The sequence below is a fragment of the Thalassophryne amazonica genome, chromosome 4, assembly GCF_902500255.1.
Source record: "Thalassophryne amazonica chromosome 4, fThaAma1.1, whole genome shotgun sequence".
Taxonomy (NCBI): Eukaryota; Metazoa; Chordata; class Actinopteri; order Batrachoidiformes; family Batrachoididae; genus Thalassophryne; species Thalassophryne amazonica.
This window is the reverse complement of record NC_047106.1, coordinates 99,776,361-99,802,676: the sequence shown is the minus strand read 5'-3', so window position 1 is coordinate 99,802,676 and position 26,316 is coordinate 99,776,361. Positions and strand designations below refer to the sequence as shown.

General features: G+C 40.6%; 1 protein-coding gene and 1 long non-coding RNA gene across 3 annotated transcripts in view; one reads left to right on the top strand and one right to left on the bottom strand.

Moving 5' to 3' along the window:
- Nucleotides 1–12,227, top strand: part of camkk1b (calcium/calmodulin-dependent protein kinase kinase 1, alpha b) — a 37,627-nt gene extending 25,400 nt beyond the window's left edge. For both annotated transcript variants that reach the window (XM_034168345.1, XM_034168344.1), the window contains 3 exons: nt 3,013–3,116; nt 8,102–8,152; nt 12,056–12,227. In XM_034168345.1, the coding sequence (XP_034024236.1) occupies nt 3,013–3,116; nt 8,102–8,152; nt 12,056–12,128 (228 nt within the window). In that variant the 3' untranslated portion in view covers nt 12,129–12,227. The remainder of the gene's footprint in view (nt 1–3,012; nt 3,117–8,101; nt 8,153–12,055) is intronic.
- Nucleotides 1,205–26,316, bottom strand: LOC117508562. Its single transcript, XR_004560127.1, has 3 exons — nt 26,305–26,316; nt 18,580–18,592; nt 1,205–1,545 (listed from the first exon to the last, which is right to left on the bottom strand). It is a non-coding gene; the product is annotated as an uncharacterized LOC117508562 (long non-coding RNA).

Below are 26,316 nucleotides of genomic sequence, written 5' to 3'. Positions count from 1 at the left end.
ATGGCATGAACAGGAAGCAACCGCAGCTCACAGCAACTCCCACTGAAAATAATGGAGAAATGACCTGAGCTTCTGGCATTTTTACATAAAACAAATGCAATAACAACATCTAAAAACCCAGTTAATATATCCAGGAGAGTTTTAGGCACAATACACAAAGAGTTTTATGTTGCAATATTAATGCTGTTGTCCATGTGCAACGGTTTAAGTGCAGCCTGATCAGAGCGTCTCAGTGCAGTTCTCAATGTTAATGACAGCGTGCCTTTTTTGTCTGGACCCAGAAGTTGAAACTCACATGATGCGTTACATCACACTTAACAACCGGACTACTTGTTGCACGTACAGGCAAAGAAATAAAAATCCAGGAGCATGTGGTCAGACAAAGAAAAGGCAATAAAACGAGACAACTAAACATCCCAAAAACAGTACAGAGGAAAGGAGTCATAAGAGCAAAAGCCCTGTCTCCCAAAGAGACGTTCACTTTTAAAGCGTCTTGAACTCCGCCCCCCCAAAATTCTGGATAGCGTAGTCTTTGACTGCGTTTCTTTGTAGAAGTGACAATAAATCATTTGTACCAATCCTAAATTCCTGCTTAAAACCAACCAGGTTCCATAATAACAGAGTCTTGTTGTAAAATAAGTACTTTTGATACAAAACACTATGACCATAATATGAAAACAACAAAAGAACATTTGATAAGACTTTCGAACTTCTACAGTTAATATAAAACCCAAAGATAATGTAGATTAAAATTCCGTGCTTGGGATTACATTTTTTTTCATAAAATAAATTTAATTAATAGTAATAATGATTTTATTCATCAAACGGTCAACAGGAAATTCAGTTTTAGGCAGATGTTTCCTCAGTCAGTCACATCTGGGACTTAATTTGTCAGAAACTTTGCTGACAAGAACCCAGCAACAAGACAAACACCACTAAAAATGTACACCCAGGATTTGTCCGTCTTAAATTCAATCTTCTTTTTGAATCTGGACTCCTGTGCCTCCAGTTCTTCTTGGTGTCTGGCTTCTTCCTATTTCATTTCTTTCCTGCACTCAGACTTGTGGAGTTTCAGTTGTTTCTAGTATTTTTGCTCCTTTGCTTTCAGTTCTTTGTCAAACTGTGCTTTCACAGCTGCCAGTTCTTTCTCCAAAATCTTCTTCTGAGCTTCCAGCTCATCCTGTAGATGTTTTTGCTTCTCTTCATTTCTTGTCTGTACTCTGTCTTGTGGGCATCCAGTTGTTTCTGGTATTTTTTCTGTTTGGCTTTCAGTTCTTTGTCAAACTTTGCCTTCAATGCTGCCCGTTCTTTCTCCATGGTTTTCTGCTGAGCTTCCAGCTCCTCTTGTAGATGTTCTTGCTTCTCTTTCACTTCTTTTTGGCACTCTCTCTTGTGGGCTTCCAGTTGTTTCTGGTAGTTTTCCCGCTTGGCTTTCAGTTCTTCATCAAACTGTAACTTCACAGCTGTTAGTTCTTTCTCCATAATGTTCTTCTGAGCATCCAGCTCCTCCTGTAGATGCTTTTGCTTCTCTATCACTACTTTTCTCTCATGCACTTCCAGGTTCTTCTGATACTGTTCCTTCTTAGTCTGCAGGTCCTTCTCAACCTCTGCTGTCTTAGCTGCCAGTTCTTTCTCCATAGTGAACTTCAGAGCTTCAGTTTCCAGTTTTAGACGTTCTCGCTCCTCTGTCATCTGGAGGAACTCATCCAAAGGGTCCTGTGATAGGTCTTCGGTCATTATTGTGGCTGTGCTGACTTTGGTGAGCTCAGTTTTGGCTTGCAGGAGTTTTGTGGGCAGATATTCTTTCTTCACCTCTTCTTTGTGTCTGTGTTCAGTCACCCTCTTCTCTTTTCTCTTCACTTCATAAGGCTTGCATTGGATAAGGACACCTCCTGGGCTGGTGATATTTGTTGCCTGTGGCCCCCTCATTCCTTCCACAATGTCAAACTGCACTTTTTGACTCCCTTCAACTTTGCAGAAAGGCTGTTCATCATCATGTCTTATGATGGCACTGTAGTGGAAGAAAATGTTCTCTGCTGTGTCTCTCCTCTTGATGAACCTGTAGTCTTCTTTCTCACTGAACCACTCAACCCTTCCTAAAACTTTTGTCTTCAGGATTTTAGGAAGCGTTACAGCTGCAGCTGTCTGCTCCTTAATGTTCTTCCTGTTCTCTTTTCTCTTCACTTCACGGGGCTCTGTTAAAAATGAAAAAGAAAAATGACCAGTTTTATTGGAATCTAACCTGTCAGCAGCAGCGACCTGAACCTGGATCTGATCAGAATCTTCTCACCAGATGTGACTACTTTAAATCAGATCTAAGTCCACATATGTACACAGTAAAATCACCAGTGTAAAACCAACACTGACAGTGTTAAATCAACACTGCCATTGCACATATGGTCCCACCCTGGTCAGAGTGGGACCATATGTTCACTGTCAGTGCCAATTTAACACTGGTGATTCTACTGTGTAGGTGGCCCAAGATCGTACAACATCAATAAAAGATATTTATACTGTTTCCACTCAGAAAAGATCAGATCTGATTGTTGTAATAGAAATAGAAAGACATGAGTCCTTTGTACCCTTTAAGACATCACAAAGCATCATGGAGGGGGAGACAAAGTCCCCCCTCACCATCAAAAATCATAACACCCCCCCACCCCCCAGCCACCTCCTCCCTCACCCCTTGAAACATTAGTGCATGCATCTATGTTGACATTCAACATACCTTGGGAGTGAGGGTGAATCCTCCTTTGAAAAATGGTTTATGGTCTTTGGCTTCGTGCAAACTCAGGAAAGCATAAAGTGGATCACAGTATTTTTGTTGCAGGGTGCTACATGGGATGTGTTTTGTATTACATATGCCTCCATTAAAGAGTTCCTTTTATATGACATGACAAATTATTAAAACATGTGATTAGAATTGTATTGTATCCAGTGAATTAGCCAATGGAATATGAATTAATTTAGATTTGATTGTAGCTGTATTCACATTCTGTGTGGTCCTTGCAGATTTTGGTGAAGTCAATGCTGAGGAAGCGCTCTTTCAGTAATCCTTATGAGTGTCAGGCCAGAAGGGCCAAAAGGTCCATGTCCGCCCCCGGAGGCCTTCTTACGTAAGTAGCCTACTCTGTAAATCTTAGCTGCTCCAATCTGCCAAGCAGTCCGCCATGCGATTAGGCCTCCAACAAAACAAAGCAGCGAGCAGATGATGTGATATAAATAGTAATGCACACTATGTTGTTCTGTGACTAATGAGAGCTGCACTCAGAACATAATCTGTCATCATATCGATGCCATTAATGCGAGTATTAGAACTGCATTCGTATTCTGTTGGTTCTAAGAGCACATCCCTGCAGATAAAGGCATGTGTGCTCTCTTGATAAACTACATGGAAGCTGCTGCAGCGGCACTAATGACTGGCTGGTCTTCATTTTCTATGAACAAGCCGATCCTCTGTTGGAGTGCACATGCATGGCTAATTATGCTTCCGTGCATGTGAGGAGATGTGGAGGTGGGGCTCATCCTCCCCCACACTAGCCCAGTTACCAAAATACAATTACAACACCGCAGTCATACTCTCTCCCACACAGTGAACTGTGCAGAGTACGCTGCTGTCCATCTGACACTGGGCATGTGGACATGGTCACGTAAATATTTGTGTGGTTTTGACAAAAATTAACTGTAGTGAAGGACTTAAAAATTTGTGCACATAATGGTGTATAAATAAGGGAATGATAGCTGCAGTTAGGCCCATAAATATTAGACGTTCTTACCCTTGTCCTGCACTGGAAACAAGGGCATTGTAATGAGATCCTTCTGCATGTGTGTATGGGCAACTAGGCCAGTAGAATTGGTCCCAAAATATTGAAAAGGTCAAAGCATTTGCTGTTGAAGATTTCCCCCCACCACAATTACATTTCGGTGAAATTTCTAGTTTAACATAGTAAAAAACGCTTGAAGACAAACCTTGCTTGTCCCGGACCTTCAGACTTTTCAGTTTGTTCCAAACCGAAATACCATGTGTGAAAGCTGCCTCTATCATGGTCCAGACCAAAGGAAGAAAATTTGGTTTGGTGCATTTGCAGTGTGAAAACACTTTTTGAATGGTTCTGAGTTTAGGACAAATTTCAGGAAGGAGTCAGGTTATCATCACCTGTTAAAGAGTACAAGAAAAACGAAAGGGACAGAAATTACAGTAATTATCATATTTTCCAGAGTATAAGTCGCACTATAGTCAAAGCTTTTTTCTGTATTTTTAGCTCTTTAATTTGGAGTTTTCTGCAGTGTCATATAGTTCTTTTTATTATTGGCATTTCTTCTTTTATTATTGGAGTTTATTTTGTTTAGTGTTTTGATTCTTGTGAAGGTCCTATATAGTCATTAAAATGATTATCAACAAAGAACCTGTGATTTTTCAGTATATAAGTCGCACCGGAGTGACCTACATGTGAGTTATACGCCAGCAAATTCAGTAATTTACCTGATTAAATCCAGGTGACTCTGCGTTGCTGTCCTTTTCTCTTCGTTAAAATATCCTGAGTGTTGCTGCAGCAGGCAGTAAAAGTTGAAGATATTAAAATTTTTAAATACCATGCACCAGTGCAGGTTTTAATCTGAAAATGTGGATTCAAAGAGAACTTTACAACACTACAGACCCGAGACCAGGAGTGACGTTGTCCACTAACCTCATTGGGCCTCATTCACAACCAGTAAATTCTCATGTTTTATGCATAAATCTGGGATTGATCAATATGTTCTTACCTAAAATTGTTTGTACCCTGCGAACAAAAGTAGAACGTCCACAGACCACATGTACACACAAATGACGAAGGCTCAGTTGTGCTACAAAATAAAAAATAACCCTTTTAACTAAAGGGTTCTTTTATGTTATTAAAGCCTGGGTCCCACCAAATAATGAAGGCTGAATAATGAGCCACGCAGCATGTTTTCTTTGCTATGAGAGGGTTTCTTCAACTATCGTGGTAGAATGGTGGCTCTGAGAGGCTCTTAGAGGCATTATCTTCAGTTAAAAAGGATCCTCTCTGAGCGTGGCACTAATTTCAAGATGTTCAATCAATCAATCAATTTTTTTATATAGCGCCAAATCACAACAAACAGTTGCCCCAAGGCGCTTTATATTGTAAGGCAAGGCCATACAATAATTATGTAAAACCCCAACGGTCAAACCGACCCCCTGTGAGCAAGCACTTGGCTACAGTGGGAAGGAAAAACTCCCTTTAACAGGAAGAAACCTCCAGCAGAACCAGGCTCAGGGAGGGGCAGTCTTCTGCTGGGACTGGTTGGGGCTGAGGGAGATGTTCAAAATTTAGCAACAACAGCGTGGGGCAGTTTGTGTACGAGTTACTACGACGATTTAGAGGCAGTGCGTGGTGTTTACGAGTCTGCTAAAAGCCCATTATCCCAGTGCCTGGCAGCTAGTGGACCTAAAAGGCTACTTTTGAAGCGGCTGCCCTTGTGCACACAATTCCACCTGCTCTGTGCGCTGGACACTGTATATAAAATAATTATTTTGTAGGATTAATCATTTTCTGCCAAACCTTGGATGCTGAAAACACCTCTAATCACTTCTGGAATCACAGAGGACTGTTTCATCTGGATGCTTTTTTTCCTCTCTTTCCTGCTTCACGTGGAATGTATTTTTAACAGCTTAAGGTAATTACTTTTAATGTTTTTATAGCTTGATAAACAGTTAATAACTGTAAAAGTATGTCTATGGTTGATTTAATATCTTGTTAATGGATCACATGAGCTCCACTGTGTGTGCGCACTGCGCACTGAGGCAGTGACTCATCAAGCTCCAAATGCACATTTAGGCAGAACACCAGCTCACGAAAGAGTGATTTTTCAGTCAATAATGGATGAACACAAAGTTAAAATGTGGATGACTGCATTAAATAACTCCAGTGAAGCTGCAAAAAGCAGAGCAGAGCTGTGCAGCAACACAGAAGGAGAGCGCGCAAAAGACCTATTTTGACGACATAACACAAAGTTAAAAGTTGTATCATGGAGACTTGTAAGCAGCGTAAGAAATAAAGAATTTTTTTTTGTTTGTTTTTTGGAAGTGATCCACATGAGTTGTGGCAGCAGGTGTATATAATTAAAGTGGCCACCTCATGTATGTAGAATGGCACTCCGTGCAAAAGAGATTTAGCAAAAACAAATGGATGAACACAAAGTTAAAAGTGGGATCACAGTGTGAAAATGATTGTGTTTAAAGCCAGGGAAAAAATAAAGCCAACAAGCCACAGATGGAAAGGAAGCCAGTGAGAAGGAGCACAGAGGCGGCTCTCCAGGAATGGAGAACAGCAACGCACATGCAAAAGAGCGATTTTGCAGAAATAAATGACTTCAGACAACTTTATTGATCCCAAAAAAGGGCAATTATGTTTATACTCCAATTACCTCAGGATACAGCAATTAATCCACAATTATTACTTGTTTACCATAATAATGGCACACATCAAAATTAAGGACAACACATATACATTTGACATTGTTTATGTGCACTAAACTAAACGAATTGAGGCAAAGTGGGTGGACGTCTCTGCAACTGGAGTCACTGCTGCTAGCTTGGGGGGAACGGGGACCTGCCACAGCTAAAAACCGTGCAGCCCCCGGAGTGGAAAGGGGTGCGTAAGTGGTGGCCGGGATGGGGTGTATGATGGGGGGGGGCAGGAAGGGAGGTATAGGGAAAAAAATGGAGCATGCTTCAATCTTTGTCCATGTGTAAGTCTGTCAGTTTATTGTCTTTGTGGGTTGAGATAAGAAAGGAGCCGAATAATCTCACCAAGGCCAAAGACAATCTTCTGGAGGAAAAACAGTCGGGCACATGCACCAATGACTGCATGGATATGTTTCAACTTCAAAACTTAATTTTTTAAGATGCCCAATTTTAAATAAAATTATGATATTAAATTGTGTTATTAAGACAATAATTAAGACAAAAACAACCAATGTGTAAATAGCCACTTTCAACTTTTACTCAATTGATTTGGTTTGTTTATTTATTTGATTTATTTGACATTCAAGACATAAATAGTACAATATATATTCATAAATCAATAAAAATACTGGGTGGCCGTTCATGATGGCTCATCACTTTCTCTGTTATTCCTTCAACAATACCGATGAATGATGACACTACCGCCTCGTCCTCCTGTGTATATTTTATTCTGGTCTGTGAGTTTTTTGAATTTTGATGTCAAAACCATATGAACCTCAGAGGACGGAGCATTCAGTATTCCCCATAATAGTCCTGTGTTTTTTTGTTTTTTGTAAACTGACAGTGCAGCCAACACGATGAAGAAAGAGCGCCTTTATTTCACAGATAAACACACAGTGGTAATAAACAAAATTGGCTGGCGAGTTTGCATCAGTTCGTCCTCCTTGTTAAAAGTAAATCCACATCCAGATTGTCTTTGTCACTCCAGTAACCAGCAAAAGTTGAAAGTTTTTAACTTTTGATGGGAAGAACTATCGTGGTGTGCCAGTGCTGCGGTCACATCCAGTGGTGGTGCCTGGTTGTGTTTTGTCTTTGACGAGGAGGAAAAAAGAACAGTGAGAGATGGATTATTTAAGTGCAGAGCATCACCTGGCCTTAAACAGATAAATGTGAATTTGTGTGATATTTCAGAAATTAATTAATAACAAAACCTTAAAATCTGACCTCACAGGGATGAGACAGCAGTGGAGGGAGGCTACAATTGGGGAAATATGATCAAACTTTCTTGTCCTAGTCAAAACTCTAGCAGCAGTAGCATTTTGAACCATTTTGAACCTCTTTATGCTGGACAGCAGTAAAATATATCCACAGACAGACCATATATTCAGTTTACATTCAGTGAGGTATTTTCCCTGGGGATCAGTGTTTCAGAATCACCACAAGAAGGTTGTGGTTTTCAGTTCCACCAAAGTTAATTTCTTTTGAACATGTTACACATACTTTTCTTTCAGCTTCTTTATGACAAACTGTAGACTGGCCTCCCAAGTGTTAGCAAGTTCTTACCAACCTAAATGTTGAGAGAGTTCTGTCTGTACATGTTGTGGCCTCTCACATGCCGTCTTTCTTTTCTTTCAGTGGTTCTTGGTGTTTATCTGGGTCTTCGCCTCTTCCTCGTCCTTCTTTGAGGTAAATGTTTTCAGAATATCAAGGGTGAGCTGATATATCATGTAATACAGCTCATCGGCTGTTCAGGTTTAAGAAGTTTTTAAAAATGAGATAAGACGCAAAGCTGTCAACAACTCATCCACAGACAGATACACTCAGCCACTTGTGCTTTGTGTGTTTTTCTGTGTAATTGTAGCCTCTTGGTTTGGTGAGCTGTCCTGTGGAAGACGAGTATTGTGTTTTTAAACTAGCATACTGTAGATCAGCCCAAAAAAGGGAAAAAAGTCAAGTACAACATTGTTTTCCATTTTTAAAAATAACTGAATGAGCAATGAAAACAAGTAAGTTTTGCTTGTGTTCCTGAAAAAAGTAGTTGTCCAATGTTTCACATAACATTTTAAAATAAGATACTTGAATGATCACTTGACTTTTTCCACATTTTGTTACATTACAGCCTTATTCCAAAATGGATGAAATTCATTTTTTTCCCTCAAAATTCTACACACAATACCCCATAATGACTATGTGAAAAAAGTTTTTAATGAGATTTTTGCAAATTTATTAAAAATAATAATAATAATAAAAAGAAATCATGTGTACATAAGTATTCACAGCCTTTGCCATGAAGGTCAAAATTGAGCTCAGGTGCATCCTGTTTCCACTGATCATCCTTGAAATATTTCTACAGCTTAACTGGAGTCCACCTGGGGTGAATTTAGTTCACACACCTGTCTACATATAAGGTCCCACAGTTGACAGAGCACAAATCAAGCATGAAGTCAAAGGAATTGTCTGTAGACCTTTGAGACAGGACTGTCTCAAGGCACAAATCTGGGGACTCTCAGACCATGAGAAACAAAATTATCTAGTCTGTTGAGACAAAGATTGAAGACTTCGGTGTGAATGGTAGGTGCTATGTTTGGCGGAAACCAGGCACCACTCGTCACCTAGCTAATACCATCCCTACAGTGAAGCATGGTGGTGGCAGAATCATGTTGAGGGGATGTTTTTCAACAGCGGGAACTGGGAGACTAGTCAGGATTGAGGGAGTGATGAATGCAGCAATGTACAGAGACATCCTGGATGAAAACCTGCTCCAGAGCGCGCTTGATCTCAGACTGGGGCAACAGTTCATCTTTCAGCAGCACAATGACCCTAAGAACACAGTCAAGATATCAAAGGAGTAGCTTCAGGACAACTCTGTGAATGTCCTTGAGCCCAGACCTGAATCCATTTGAAAATCTCTGGAGAGACTGCGTCGTGCACACCTGCAGGATGCAGCCCAAACATATTTTAGACAACAGTCAGATGACACAGACTGATATCAGATGGCACCGACATTGGAGCTGTCACTCACCCACTCATTCACCCACGCAATCAAATCTCTGCTCATCCTCACATTCCCAGCACTAAACTGACCTCTCATCAGGAGGAGGGTGCGCTGGTAGGAGTGTGTGTCTTACTTGATGGAGTGCACGTGTGTACGTGGATAGAACAGGTGATCCAAACAGCATGCAAGTGTGTGGCCACTCAGCTGCATGCGTGCGCTCACAATGGCTGAACGAGCCGCTACACGTGCGTGTGCCTGCGTGCGTAGAACAGGTGATCAAAGCAGTGTGCAAGTGTGTGGCCGAAATGTTCGCTCAGCTGCGTGTATGTGTGTTCATAAACACACCTACACACAACACACACACAGTGCCACATATGTGTTATTACATAACAACATTTCCTTCACCCTCCCTGGCCCGGGGCCAGTGGAGGTTGACAAACGTGGCACAGCATGTTGGCAGGCTTTGCTGTGACCAATCGATCTCAGAGCTCAGTCAACCACGATAAGATTGTTTCAGATGCTGTTTTGATGCCGTCACAATATGTAAATTGCAGTCAGATGGTCCTCAGATTGCACATGGGCCGCTGTCGGATAGGTGTCACATCTCAGCAGCCCCTGGAGGGTTTTGAACATCACACTCAGGGCCACCAGCCGATTTTGAACAACTGTGTGGACAAAATGTTTTCAAACTGTAACTGGACACTTTTCGCATGTGTGCCAATTCATCATTCTGACGTCATTCTGACGCCATTCTGCATGATTCTGGCTATGTGTGATGGGAGTATAAGGCTTTAAAATAACAAAATGTGGAAAAAGTGAAGCACTGTGAATACTTTCTGGATGCACTGTAAAATTTATCCAACCCGTGACTTAAAAATTGAGCCTGACCCAAACTGTGGATTTGTAATCTGTGACATCCCTAGTATATAACACCTCCAAATTGAGACACTAGTAATTGCAGAAGATATTATACACACACACACACACACACACACACACACACACACACACACACACACACACACACACACACACACACACACACACACACACACACACACACACACACACACACACACACACACACACACAAAAAAAACCCATGTACGTCAATTCAGCAAATGATATTTCCATCAAAAACATCTTACAAATAGAAAATTGCTTGCAGACATCAAGAACACAAACTTAACTTAGAGCACATACAACCATTTAATTTGATAGCATGTCTCCTGCAAATTCAGGCAAACCAAACAAACACAGAAACACTTTGTAAAGATTCAGTTCAGTTTTAGTTGTATAACACAAAATCATGACACCGGTCACCACAAGGCACTTCACAAGAAGGGGGTCCAAAAATGGCAGACAGGGCCACCCACTCCGACCTCCACAGCAACAATAAAAATGACAATAATTCACATAACAATACAAAGTTTCACTACACAACAATACTACTAACAACACAGTGTAAGTACTCACAGCACAAACAAAAGTTTCTGCTCTGAGATCTTTAACTGACTTCTGTGCATTTATTCAATTTCTATACCTGCTTACTCCAGTTAAGGGTCATGTGGGGGCTGGAGCGTATCCCAACAGTCTTAGGGCAAGGGGTGGTGTACACCCTGGACAGGATGCCAGTCTAACACAAGGCCACATATAGATGAACAAACACAACCACACTGACAGTCAGTATTTTTTGTGTCCAGTTCGCTTGATCAGCATGTCATTGGATGTGAGATGAAGCCGGAGCACCCGGAGGGAGCCCACGCAAACACGGGGAGAACATTTCCACACAGAAAGGAACAGGCGGGAATCGATCCATCACCTTCTTGCTTTAAGGCAGGGGTGGCCAAGTTCGGTCCTCGAGAGCCACATTCCTGACACTCTTAGTTGTCTCCCTGCTCCAACACACCTGAATCCAATGAAAGGCTCGTTAATGAGCCTTTCATTGGATTCAGGTGTGTTGGAGCAGGGAGACAACTAAGAGTGTCAGGAATGTGGCTCTCGAGGACCGAACTTGGCCACCCCTGCTTTAAGGCAACACTGCACTAATCCACCGTGCCGCCCCGACATCTGTGCATTTCAAATAAAATAATAAAATGTAAAAAATATAGCTGGCTTGAGAGTAAACTCAACAAAAAAGTAAATAAAGTTGCTCAGCTTTGGTGACCAGGTAAAGACTGAAGCGCCCTGATAGGCTGAACTGTAAGATACTCCTCCGGACAGAAACCTGTTTGTGTTGTTCCTACTTCCATTGAGTTGTGAAGATTTGCAAAGCATTTCTGTGTTTGACTGAATTGTGTGAATGCAGCAGACACATTATCAACTTAAACTGATGCATGTGTAGCAGTTTATATATGTGTTCTCTGTATTGCAAGTTTCTTTTTTTTAAAAGATATGTTTGATGCAACTCCCTGCTGTTGAATAGATTTTTTTGTGTGTATTCCTGTATTGTTTGTTTTCTCTGTATTGCTGGTGTTGATTTAATTGTGTTGATTTGTACATGTTTGTGGCCCTTATTGTCCACTGTAAGTACAGTATCTCCCTCTTCATCTGCATTCTCACCTTCATCATGATGGAATGTTTGTCATCCACAGCAAATGCAGCAATGAGGGAAGCAGAGACGGAGAGTTGGAGGACCTATATGAAGATGACACATTCACAGAGTAAAAAAAATGAAAATCCGAAAAAAAAAAAAATTCTTCTTTATTTCTGTCTGCAGAGTTCTTGCTTTTACTTCTGACTTGCTCTGATTCGTGTCCATCCACACCTTAGGCCCCGGTCCCATTGGCGTTTAGGAGGATTTGCGTATGGATTGCGCACAAAATTGGCTCATATTCGCTTAACATCCGCAATATGCGTGAAACGCTTGTATGAGTCGGCCGACACCCGCACACGTCCGCAATTATCTGCAGAGGCACGTTTCTCCATTACCAGGATTTTGGAGCTGCACAAAATTTTGGCTGCGGATGACATCCGCCTTACATACTCAATACATACACCAACATACTCAATCTATGCGCTTTATATTCACCGTCAACAGCTGATATCCGCAACTGACAGGGATTTGCGGCTTGGCAGCGGACTGGGACAGTGTGTAAAACGGATATATAGCGTGCCCATCATGTCCACATCACGAGCTAAAAAATGTTGTAGTGACTGCATACAGATTGGCCCCGAATAAAGCGTTTTTATTACATCTGCTTTGCATCTGATTTGTGGCGGATGCAAATCAGATGCGCTGTGTTCACAGCTGGACGCTGTTCTTTGTTCTACCGGCTGCCACGCTCTCTGCACTGGATGCTGCCTATATAAAATAATTATTTTGTGGTGGATTAGTCATTTTATTCTGCAAATTGGCTGTTGAAAATGGCTCTAATCACCTCCTGAATCACAGAGGAAGCTGCAGCTGGGCTGGCTCCAGCTGCAGAAAGCATTTTGAGTCGTCTAAAAAGGTAATTATTTGACTTGTTTACATTGTCAAGGCTTGATAAAACAGTTGTGTGGTTTTTTCCTTCTTGTCTGCAGTCTTTACTCATTCCTATGTTTATAACAGATTTAACTTCTTGTTATAATCATTCAGACGAGCTGCACTCTGGTGCATTCCGCTGACGTCACCACTTGCCCTGTTCACTGCTTCTTTACTCCAATCAACTTGTCCAAGTTCAGCAATTGCTCCAGAGCCTGTATTGTTGGTGTGAATAGTGATGCCGACAGCCTGAGTGCGCTTCATTTATGACCACAATGCAGATGCTGTGCACGCGCAACACGTGCATGATGCATCACAATACACCCGTAATACTGCCATGATAATCGCAGTGTGTCAGATCCGTTTCCTCACTACATGCGTTATACAACTGTGATTGTTCATCATATATTCACTATATATTATTAATATATCTGTAATTCATACTGGGACATTTGTCATTTTTGTTGCGGACGACAACGAACGCCCGTACTTTGTATACTCAATTCATGCGCAATTAATCCTCTCCCCAGTGGGACCGGGCCCTTAGTACTGCTGTGACTGGGTAAAGGTGAAAAGAATATAAATCACAAGATTCAGTAGATGACATGATGAAAATGCAAATTAACTTTCTGTGCTTGTTGGAATTACAGATGACATGAACGTGACATTTAGTTGATGTAAATACAGTTTGTAATGAAGTTGAGTCTACATTCTTTCATACGGTTGTTGGAGATAATAAAAGTTAGAACTTGGAACCGTAGCAGTTTTGTGTTTGTGTAGTACTGTTCTGGCTTTGGTTATTAACTCAAGTTTAGCAACTTTTTTAAACCTTCTTTGTTTTTTGTCTGATTTAAGGCAGTTATTTGCCTTTTTAAAAACAAGTCTCTTCTATCTGAAACTGGATATATGGTATTTATTATTTTACTTTGACTCTCCAGAATTATCATTACAAGTATCAAAACATTGTCTTGACTCATTGTAAGAAGTCGGCTCCCTACAAGTGATGTGTGCTTCATGAAGGGACTGGCTTTATAACGCCTGAATATATCCTTGTCATTTGACTGGTGGTTTGTATGTCACGTGATATTGATCATTCATCTCATTTGACACTGTAGTCCATTTAGTGTGCAAATTTGGTTCCACATGACTTGTACCATTGCATGATGCGACCACCACACACGAGCAGGGACAGCACTTAGCAGCTTGTTGATGCTGCTGATTCATCTAACACAAAAGAAAAAAAACAAATTCAGTACACCGTAAGCCGTCTGAAGGCATCTGCAATATTTGCTGGGATGTATCCAGCTAAAGTCGAACCGCTGTCGGATGAAGAGCTCCACAAATTTGTGTTGTGAATTTCCGCTGGCCTGAGAAAAGCAGAAGTCGTACACGGAGAAGTCAGTGCATGGCATCAGCTACGGACTACATCCTCACAATTGTTTTTGAACTATCTGACTGTTTTTACTGGCGCTCTGAAATGATGTAGGTGCAGCAGCACATCAGACCCCGACGTGCTGCTGCTGCGCTCTGATCAGGTCCCCGTCTTTTATTATGAAATGGACTATATGCATGGAGTGGTGTGACGTATTTCCGTTCAAATCTGGTTATGGAGGATGCCAGTGTTTGATTATGTTTGATATCCAAAAACTTTAATCAATTTACAATGTTTCTAGTATTTTTTGTCATTGCTCATATTTTTGTGGTTGTGTGTAGCTGTCACATCAAAGAAGACCAAGTTTTCCTTCCAGAGGAGAGAGGATAGCACATTGAGCTATCACTGCTGTCTAGCCAAATGTACAGTTCCTGCGTGGTGTAACTCTGTTTTGAGTTTTTTCTCTTTCCCGAAAGATGCTGAGCAGTAAAGGAAATGGGTCATAAATATTCGGAGGGATCATTTTGTAGTAACGAGTAACACCAGAGTCTGTTCTCAGCATTTTCTGCCTGCTGATGTGATCCAGTCGTGAAGCACACAGGTGCGCCATTTGTTAAAAAAGGAGTCATCCCTGCTGTTTTTGAGTGGAACAACTATTCTATTCCTGCCCTTCGCCCTGGTGTTTTGGAGCGAAGAGAGTGACCAAACCCTCTTGCTGATCCCCTGGAGGAACCAGCGATGGAGGTAACTTTGCCTGACCACGACTATTGCTCTTCTGCAGAGCCAGCTGTAGTGGATCTGACGCTTGACGGGAGCGAAGCACTCTGGTCAGAAGTCGCTGCTCTACAGAGACAAATGGAGGAGATGGCCATCAGCTGCAAGTTTGGCTTGGAGCTGTTTGCTGCCTCCGATGATGACATCAGGTTATATACAAGGTTTGAATGACTAAAATTAATGTTTCAAAAATATCTTAGCACAAAGTGATACAGTGCACTCCGTTATAGTCTCCCCCGCACCAGAAGTTCCTGTGGCATCAGGCGTAGAACACGGAACTAATGCATGCATATAGTCCATAATGCTGAATTTATGTGGAAATGATTGTTGTACAAAAGCTTCAAATATCTGTCACTGAGACAGATGATGACTGGAGTGCAGTTTTAAGCAGAAACAAGGTGATAATCAATGAATCGCTGATGACGCTGCTGACGAAGGCACGGCGGACTGATTTTTAGGGGCAACCGTTCAGTCGGTGACACTGGATTTAAATGAAAGCACATTGGGACAAGGTGAAGAAATGAGTGAAAACTGAAAAGAAGCAGCATCTGGCTGCATTTCAGTAATACTGGAGACTAATGTGACATGATGTTAAGACTGTGGCCTTTATTTATTAGATTTGTTTGCTGTAGTTCTGTGTTCATTTAAAGGTTGATTTAAAATGTTTAAGAATGGTGAATGTATTTTTGTCATTAAAAAAAAACATAAAAATAAGGCTTTTGTGAATACTCTGAATAAAAACTTACCAACACACAAACCATTTATAATTACTGAATTATTAAGCTGATGTGGGCTCAGAGTGATACTAGATGAAAAGCCATTTGGAAGTCATAAGAGCCGACTCTTCTAAGGGAGTGGAATCTTTGAAAAGAGCTGGATTTCCCATCACTGCTCCCTTCGGCTTGTCCCTTGTTTCATTCGAGGTCGCCACAGCAGATCCCAAGATGGATCTGCATGTTGATTTGGCATACCTTTTACACTGAATGCTGCAATCTTGAATTAAAACTTTGACTAGACAAAATGACATTGCAGATATCATTAAAGAACATCCACTCCAGCTCCAGCTAAATCATAGTAGCTCATTTCTAATGCTGTTTTAAAGGGGATAGAGAATCAAAATCATCTTTTTCATGTTTTTGGTGTTAGTTCAGAGTCTCCCCGCTGTGGGGAATACACACGAAGTGCCAGCAAGTTTGAGAACCTCTGTTTCAAGTATTTCTCCTTTTTTGAATTGCCCTTAGAAAACAGGCCAATCCGTTTTTGAGAGAAAACTTACGTCACTTTTTCAACAATAGCCCCCCACACACACACACACCCACACCCACCCCCTTTCACACACGCCCCTTTGAAATTAATTATTCATAAGGTTGTACCCACCCATTCGTAACACTCGAAGAGGAGCAATGGCGAGCTACAGGTGTGCTTTCCCAGGCTGTTTTAGCGGACTACAATCTTCCCACAGAAAGCAATGTACTCGATCACTGGCTTTTATTCATTTTTAACCGCATCCCCAGTACATACAACCGCCGACTATTTCTTTGCTCTGCGCATTTCACGGAGGACTGTTTCACAAACCTTGCACGATTTCGAGCTGGCTTCAGTCGGCATTTAATACTCAGTAGAGGGTCAGTTCCGATTCTGCGACAAAATCAACCCCAGCAATCAGTACAGCCTGTGAGTATCACATTTTCTTTTGTTTTACATTTGTGTTGCGCCATATTCCTGTTGTAAGAATTGCACATTAGAATGGCACGTTAGCTCTGGTTTGTTCCTAAAGGGAATGAGCTAACCCCTTAGCAGCTAGGGATGTGTATCGAGAACCGGTTCCTTTTGGGTATCGTTAAGAAATGACTCGATTTATAACAATTATGTTATCGGTCCTTCAGAGTGGGCGTTGTTTTGGGGGGTGTTTGTCAGGAAAATGATCGTTTCTGTATTGATTACAGACCCTGCAGCGGGTCCGTAAACAACTTTTCTGCAGCGCAGCTTTGCTTTGAACCTTGAACCAATCGAAGCAGTGCTTCGCAGATTGAAGCAATGCTTCGATTATTCTTTCTTTCTTTTGCTTAATTTTCTCCTGCTAAAACCCTAAAGAGCATACGTCTGTGAGTATTATTTACCTTTTCTATGTTAAACCGACCTGTTATGTTCTTCTGAAACATTTGATAGATGTATTTTATAACTTAAAAACGGGAGTGATGCTAACACGTTAGCATGTCTATGGCATTTTCAATGTTAAAAGTTAGCATTGCAACTGTCATCACGTTCAGGTGCATTTGTTTTCAAATTGTAATATTTCTTAAATTTATTTTTGTTTATATATTAATAATCTTATGATTATTATATACAATTTTAGAGAAAGAGGCCAAAAAAAAAAACCTGAATAGAAACACAACAGAAAATATAAAAGCAATGAAAATAAATAAATAATGCTTTCTTTTCAGTGAGAGCAAGGGCAGCCAATCAAACAACGGCAACCGATCAGCACCACCTACTTGCATTTCATAATGAGGTTGCCAAATAAGCTCCAAAACGACGCCATTAAAGGCAAACGAGGCATTCTAAACCCAGCATAGTAACATAGCTGTTTCAGAGAGCCTTTTAGGAAGGTTCTGAGCCATTACAGACCCAACCAATTTTTTTTGGGCTACATATCACATCACAGAACAAGGATTAATGCCCCATTCAACCTCTATCACCTTTAAGAGAGGATGGTCGCACATCATACTCCACACCAGCAGGGGGTAGCATTTTGCTGTAGTTAATGTGAAGACTATTCTTAATGGAGAGGCGGCCTGTTACTGATGTATTTAAGCAATGTTTGACCCCACCATCCTGACAAAGTACCATTAAGCTTTTTCAAGCTACAGGGATTGAGAAAATGGCTGAGAAAAGGTGTTCACAAAAAAAAACAAAAAAAAAAAAACACAAAGTTACACATGGATTCTTGACAGATTTACTTCAAACTGAACACAGATTTCTTAAAGACTTTACTTCTAAAGATGAAGAAACCTGCCACTAATCATAAACAGCAAGCCTGCTCAACCATTTATATGTACAATATATGCACATGTCCAAACAATCTCAGTCTCATCTCTCTGACTTTGTCTCCAAACTGTCCCACCTGCACTGTCCCTCTGATATGTTCTTTCCTAATCTTGTACATTCTTGTCACTCCCCAAGAGAATCGCAACATCTTCAGCTTTGCCACCTCCAGCCCTGCCTCCTGTCTTCTTGTTAATGCCACAGTTTCTAAGCTGTACAACATAGCTGGTCTCACTACTGTCTTGTAGACTTTCCCATACACTCTTGCAGATATTCTTCGGTCACAAATCACTCCTGCCACCTTTCTCCACCCACCCTGCCTGCACTCTCTTCTTCATCTCTCTACCACACTCTTCATTACTTTGGACGGTTGATCCCAAGTATTTAAACTCTTTCACCACTTCTACTCATTGTAACTGCACAATTCCACTGGGCTCCATCTCATTCACACACATGTACACAGTCTTGGTCTTACTGACTTTCATTCCATTTCTCTCCAGAGCATATCTCCTCATTTCCAGGCCAGACTCACCCTGCTCTCTACTCTCACTACAGATCACAATGTCATCTGCAAACATCATAGTCCATGGAGACTCCTGTCTGATCTCATCTGTCATTCATTTTCTATATCACTTATTTCAATGAACACTATATACATATATAATAATAAAAAAAGTCAGCAATCAGTCACTTCCACATCTGAGTTAATTCTGTTATGGCTGCCATCTTGGCCATCATGTAACTGAGATCAGAAGGTGACCTAAGATGGGGCGGTGGGAGGTGATGGTCTAGTGGTTAAACAGTGGGCTAACCAGAGGATCCTCGATTCAATCGCAGTCGATTTAGAGGATGTCTGAGTAATGTAGTTAGAAAGGCACAAGGAACTCATGCTACCACTTGCCACGCTGAGTTTTCATTCAAACTAGTAGTGGCTCTTTCACACACCAGCAAGTAGCTGTGACACATGAGATAATGAGTGTGAAGTAACAGTACATGCTATAGTCTCACACGCAGAGTTCTTCAAGGCCACAGACCAGGTTCTGTCCTCAAAGGAGACATTTGAACAATTATAGAATTGAATGTCCCAGCTTTTTTGAAATCTGTTGCAGGCATCCATTTCAAAATGAGCAACTATTTGCACAAAAACAATAAAGTTGATCAGTTTGAACATTACATATCTTGTCTTTGTGGTGTATTCAACTGAATATAGGTTGAAGAGGATTTGCAAATCATTCTGTTTTTATTTACATTTCACACAACGTCCCAACTTCATTGGAATTGGGGTTGTAGATGAACTCATTAGAATTTTTTGTATTTGCTAATACACAGTCATGAGATACTGATACATTATTGATCAGCAATGACTACTCTGTGTGCAGGGTGGTGGTCAAGTGGTTAGTGCAATTGGTTTCAGTGTAGAAGGTTCCCAGTTCAAACCCCACCCCTGCTGCGTTCCTCCAAATAATGTGGAGTTGTCAGGAAGGGCATCTGGCATGAAATTTGTGCCAGTTCCACCTCAGATTTGTTATGGCAACCCGAGCAAACAAGGGAGCAGCCGAATGGCTACTCTGTGTAAGCAGCGTGGGTCCTGGTTATTTCTTGGATGGGCAGCCACTGAGGAAGTTTTTTCTCCCAGTAAAACTGAACTTGTGTCAGGATTGTGCATCCAGTGTGAAACTTAGAGAATGAAGATCTGTACTGTATCTGACCAAAAAGTGGGGGCAGCAGAGACAATACAACAGCTATGTTACCACTCAGGGTGCTCCATGTAATGGCATAAGTCTTTTGTCATCATGTGATAACAGATTCAATCTGGGACAGAAAAATTTCTGCCCAAAATATAGTAACTAACACATTTATTAATTTGTATCCCAAGACATTACAATTAACACAAGCAACTGTCCCAACTTCTAGGTCACTGTGCTATTTGTCTGGGACACATTTCCATTTTACAAATTTTCATTTTCTACCTTTCTTAGTAGAATATCTCTACAATGAATTAAATATGCACCTATATTTTAAGTAAAAAAAAATGTAATATGACCAGAAATTCATGCAAACAAACAAATTTTGTATGTTGATTTTTTATCCAAAATTATTGAACATAATGTTGTGAAAGTGTCGTGACACGGACCCACAACAGGGGGCGTTAATGAACGGACAATGGATAAGCCAAAAGTAACAATTTAATGTTGTGAATCGCACAACGACGTACAGACAATAACAATATGGTGGACTGTCAATTATACACCAGGTGACTTGTGGGCAGGCTCGACGATAGAAGACGCCTGGCGAGAGAAGAGCCGGATCCCACACAGCTTCCACCACCAACGGAGCTGAAGAACACTGGAGCTGCCAAGCCCTGCGCCCCAGGTGGCCGCTGTCTTCAGCAGTCAGACCCGGTACTGCTGGCAGAGAACAGAGACAGTACTGATGAGTGTGAGTTCGCACACTCAGTAATCCCACAGTCTGTATACAGTTAGGAGGGAAAACCTCCACCTCCAATCACACACTCGTGCAGCTCCTGTGAAACCACTTATCTGGTTTGGGGTGTGAGGCGAAGCCGTCGCAGTCCACACCAAACGCCATTACCGCAGATAAGGCACCACAGGAAAACGGCTGCAAAAGAGTTCAGACTATTATTCAGTTTTAAGTCAGCAGAGAAGTTACCTGAATGGTAGCTGATTTCTCGGCGGGGAGGTGGAGTTGCAGTCCGGCCTTTATGGTGGTGGTGATGAGTAGTGGATGAGTGACAGCTGGTACGGATGATGAGTGACAGCTGTCACTCCCGGTCGCTCCGACGCCCTCTCGTGCTTGAAGCCCGCACGTCAAGCAGGGCGCCATCTTGTGGTGGTGGGCCAGCTGTACCTCCTCTTCAGCGGCCCACACAACACATAAACAACAAAAGAAAATGCTTTTATGAAGTGAAAAAAGTAGATGTAAAATGTAGGTTGAACATGGTTATTGACACCCTTTGATGAATTCACAGTAAGTCATACCCTCACACCAGGGTTTCTTTTCCCAAGTCAGGGGATGGATACATGAACATTTCTAAATCACACTGTGTGTCTTTAACTGCATGCATTTTTGTTGTTGTTGTTGTTTTTTTTGTTGTTTTTTTGGTTGGAGCCTGTTCCAGCAGTCATTGTGCAAGAAGCAGGATGCACTCTGGACAGGCCACCAGTCTATCACAGGGCAAACACATATGAACAGACACCACATTCACACTCTCATTCATGGCTACGTTAGAGTCATCAATTCACCTAACCTGCACGTCTTTGGAAGTGGGAGGAAGGAGGAGCACATGGAGAGAATGCACACAAAAGCAGGGGGTGCATGATCAGGTTGGAAGTGAACCCGGTGTAACAGTATAACTTCCCCCCCGGATAGCTTCCCCCCGCAGGGAGGAAGATACCCCTGACAGGCAACATTCCAATATTTCCACTCTTGGAATGAATTCCAAAATGAGTTTAGACTGAAAGAGCTAGTGCCATTTAACACTTTTAAATCATTCTTGATGGCTCTTGAAACAAAATCTCTGACCTGTAGATGTTTTACCTGATTGTATTATCTCGTTCAAGTGTCTGTTTTCTATGTAAATGTAACTGTGTATGTAACTCTGCCCTGCCTCTTGGCCAGGACACTCTTGAAAAAGACATTCTAATCTCAGTGAGTTTTATCCTGGTAAAATAAAAGTTAAAAAAAATCCTACAGGGCAGCACTGATTAACCCAAAACTTGATAAGGGCAATCAGAATAGAGTAACCTTTAAACTCTATATTTCATGGATGTTTTATGGTCACAGATGAAGCAGTTTAACTGACAGTGAACAATATTGGTATTCTTTCTGTATGTATCTATAGCTATCTACAATAGTAATATCCTATTCTGAAGTATCTTTAAATCCACCTTCCAAATATACTCAACAAATACAACCCCTGACAATAATTATGGAATCACCGGCCTTGGAGGATGTTCATTCAGTTGTTTAATTTTGTAGAAAAAAAGCAGATCACAGACATGACACAAAACTAAAGTCATTTCAAATGGCAACTTTCTGGCTTTAAGAAACACTATAAGAAATCAGGAAAAAAAATTGTGGCAGTCAGTAACGGTTACTTTTTTAGACCAAGCAGAGGGAAAAAATATGGAATCACTCAATTCTGAGGAAAAAATTATGGAATCACCCTGTAAATTTTCATCTCCAAAACTAACACCTGCATCAAATCAGATCTGCTCGTTAGTCTGCATCTAAAAAGGAGTGATCACACCTTGGAGAGCTGTTGCACCAAGTGGACTGACATGAATCATGGCTCCAACATGAGAGATGTCAACTGAAACAAAGGCGAGGATTATCAAACTCTTAAAAGAGGGTAAATCATCACGCAATGTTGCAAAAGATGTTGGTTATTCACAGTCAGCTGTGTCTAAACTCTGGACCAAATACAAACAACATGGGAAGATTGTTAAAGGCAAACATACTGGTAGACCAAGGAAGACATCAAAGTGTCAAGAAAGAAAACTTAAAGCAATATGTCTCAAAAATCGAAAATGCACAACAAAACAAATGAGGAACGAATGGGAGGAAACTGGAGTCAATGTCTGTGACCAAACTGTAAGAAACCGCCTAAAGGAAATGGGATTTACATACAGAAAAGCTAAACGAAAGCCATCATTAACACCTAAACAACAACAACAACAAAAAAGGTTACAATGGGCTAAGGAAAAGCAGTTGTGGACTGTGGATGACTGGATGAAAGTCATATTCAGTGATGAATCTCGAATCTGCATTGGGCAAGGTGATGATGCTGGAACTTTTGTTTGGTGCCGTTCCAATGAGATTTATAAAGATGACTGCCTGAAGAGAACATGTAAATTTCCACAGTCATTAATGATATGGGGCTGCATGAAAGGTAAAGGCACTGGGGAGATGGCTGTCATTACATCATCAATAAATGCACAAGTTTACATTGATATTTTGGACACTTTTCTTATCCCATCAATTGAAAGGATGTTTGGGGATGATGAAATCATTTTTCAAGATGATAATGCATCTTGCCATAGAGCGAAAACTGTGAAAACATTCTTTGCAAAAAGACACATAGGGTAAATGTCATGGCCTGCAAATAGTCCGGATCTTAATCCAATTGAAAATCTTTGGTGGAAGTTGAAGAAAATGATCCATGACAAGGCTCCAACCTGCAAAGCTGATCTGGCAACAGCAATCAGAGAAAGTTGGAGCCAGATTGATGAAGAGTACTGTTTGTCACTCATTAAGTCCATGCCTCAGAGACTGCAAGCTGTTATAAAAGCCAGAGGTGGTGCAACAAAATACTAGTGATGTGTTGGAGCGTTCTTTTGTTTTTCATGATTCCATAATTTTTTCCTCAGAATTGAGTGAGTCCATATTTTTTTCCCTCTGCTTGGTCTAAAAAAGTAACCGTTACTGACTGCCACAATTTTTTTCCTGATTTCTTATAGTGTTTCTTAAAGCCAGAAAGTTGCCATTTGAAACGATTTTAGTTTTGTGTCATGTCTGTGATCAGCTTTTTTTCTACAAAATTAAACAACTGAATGAACATCCTCCGAGGCCGGTGATTCCATAATTTTGCCAGGGGTTGTATATGGAAATATGTGACGTGATGGAAAATACTCCAATTTAGTTTTGCATAAAATATCCAGAGTATATGTATAGAACACACAGTAGCGTGTGCGCATGCACACACAAACACATACACACAGACACAATAGTATGCAAAGAAACATATGTTTAAGAAACAATGAAAATGAGGGGCCTATAATGTCTGACACCTTTCTCAAATCTCTTTTGTACAAACTAGGTCATAAATTTGAAGAGTGGCAGATAGGAATCAACAGAATAATATAAATGTAGCATGAAATTGACAAATATAATTTTTTGAAACAGTGTGATACTCACTAACACAGGGGTTTTAAATGTAATTAATACTATTATTTTCAATATACTTGCAATTGTTAATTTTAGGGATCTAAGTAATAATGTTTCATTTGATTTAATTAATTTCAACTACAATATTGTTTTGCACTTAATTTACAATGTTATCTGGAAAAAGTTACCTTAACTTTATCAATTAAATTCAAATTATTTCTTAGAATGTGGACGAGCAGCTTGATAGGGGAAAGAATTAATAAAGATGTGTTCAAATAATTTTATCCACTAAATATTACAACAAAGTGGTTTCAAGTTTTAGTAATATGAAGAATGAGCCAAACCTTAGAGTCCCAACTGCTGTTGAAATACATGGCAAGTGACCCCACAATAAGTGAAAATCAAATCTATTCAAAAGAACAACGTCCCTGGAACAGATTCTTCTCTACCCTGCAAAAATCAATTTACTACTAATGTAATCATAAAATGTTATTACTATATAGATAAAAATATGTATGGTACAAAATATTTTGATATAATTTTATAGCATATAATTGATTTCAGGATAATCTGATTCAAGTGATAATTATTTTTATTATGACAGCTGGAAACAAAGAAAAAAATTCAAGATATTAATGATTATAAATGCCATGTACGCATGCACATTTTTGCAAGATATCGGGGTGAGGAGTAAGATATCCTAGGGGGATATCTTACTCCCCCTGGATATCTTACTGTATCTTACTGTAGGGCGACAGTGCTAACCACTAACCCACTGTGCCACCCCTTCATTCACATCAGTCATTAAGAAACACATAACAGTATGGCACTTTATGGCAAATCTGTATGGAGTAGACAGTTCTCAACCACAGGGTGACTGTGCAAGAAGCAGATTAGTGGAGGAAGCCACTAAGACAGCTCTGAAAGATATAACTCTTCTGTGGCTGTGATTAGGTGCAGTTATTTCCAGCCAACTGATTCTGCTTTTTTTTCTCTCTGTCTGGGGCACTGGTGACACCAATGATGGATGTTGGCTCTGCATCCCAGGGTGCCAGACTGACCTCAGGATGCCCTGCCTGTTGCAGCAATGACTGGAGGTCATACCTCTGAAGCCTACCAGTGCTGGACATGAACAACTATAAATTAGAGACCCAAGATGGACTTTATTTTAGTTTCAATTAAGGACTCTGTTTTTGGTGTTTTTCTGTTTTTTTCTGTTTTCCATTTCTTCTGGTTATTAAGAAACTCTTAACAATCTGTAAAATCCTTGTAACTGTTAGAGTGACCTAAGCAGTGGGTCACCCCTCTGGGCCTGGTCTGCTTGAGGTTTCTTCCTCATTATCACCACTGTCACCTGTGTGTTTGCTCCGGGAGAGTTGGTAAGGTTTGTCCGTACTCATGTGAAGTGCCTTGTGGCAGCTTTGTGATTTGGCGATATGCAAATAAAATAAATGGAAATAAATGGATTTGATTGGAGAAGCAGTGCAGAGATCCAGAGACCAGTGCCAAAGTATCAACTGGCTCTTTTTCACAAACCTGTCCCAACCAATCATTCGCAAAAAAGTATTAGTATTTGGTCTTCATACAGTGCATCGGGAAAGTATTCAGTGCTTCACACATTTCCACATTTTATGTTACAAATTATTTCAAAATGGAGTAAATTCATTTTTCCCTCAAAATTCTACTCACAACACCCCATAATGACAACATGAAAAAAACGTCTGGAAATTTTTGCAAATAAAAAAAATTAAAAAATTAAAAAAAACCTAAGAAATCACATGTACATAAGTATTCACACCCTTTGCTCAATACTTTGTTGATGTACCTTCGGCAGCAATTACAGCTTAGACGCTTCTTGAATATGATGCCACAAGCTTGGTGCACCTATCTTTGGGCAGTTTTGCACATTCCTCTTTGCAGCACAGATGGGGATGCAGATGGGGAGCGTCGATGCACAGCCATTTTCAGATCTCTCCAGAGATGGTCAGTCGGATTCAAGTCTGGGCTCTGGCTGGACCACTCAAGGATATTCACAGAGTTGTCCTGAAGCCTGAAAGATGAACTGTCACCCCAGTCTGAGGTCAAGAGCGCTCTGGAGCAGGTTTTCATTTTGGAATAGGGCTGTTTAACATTTGTGAAATAATTGTCAGAAAATTCTAATTTTTTTGAAACAAGAGTCTTTATTGGACCTTTTAACAAACCCACCAAAAAAAAAAAAAAAAAAACAAAAAAAACCTTTTTGCATATATGAGTTTTTATTTGTATCATATTTGCTACACTGGGCGTTCTAG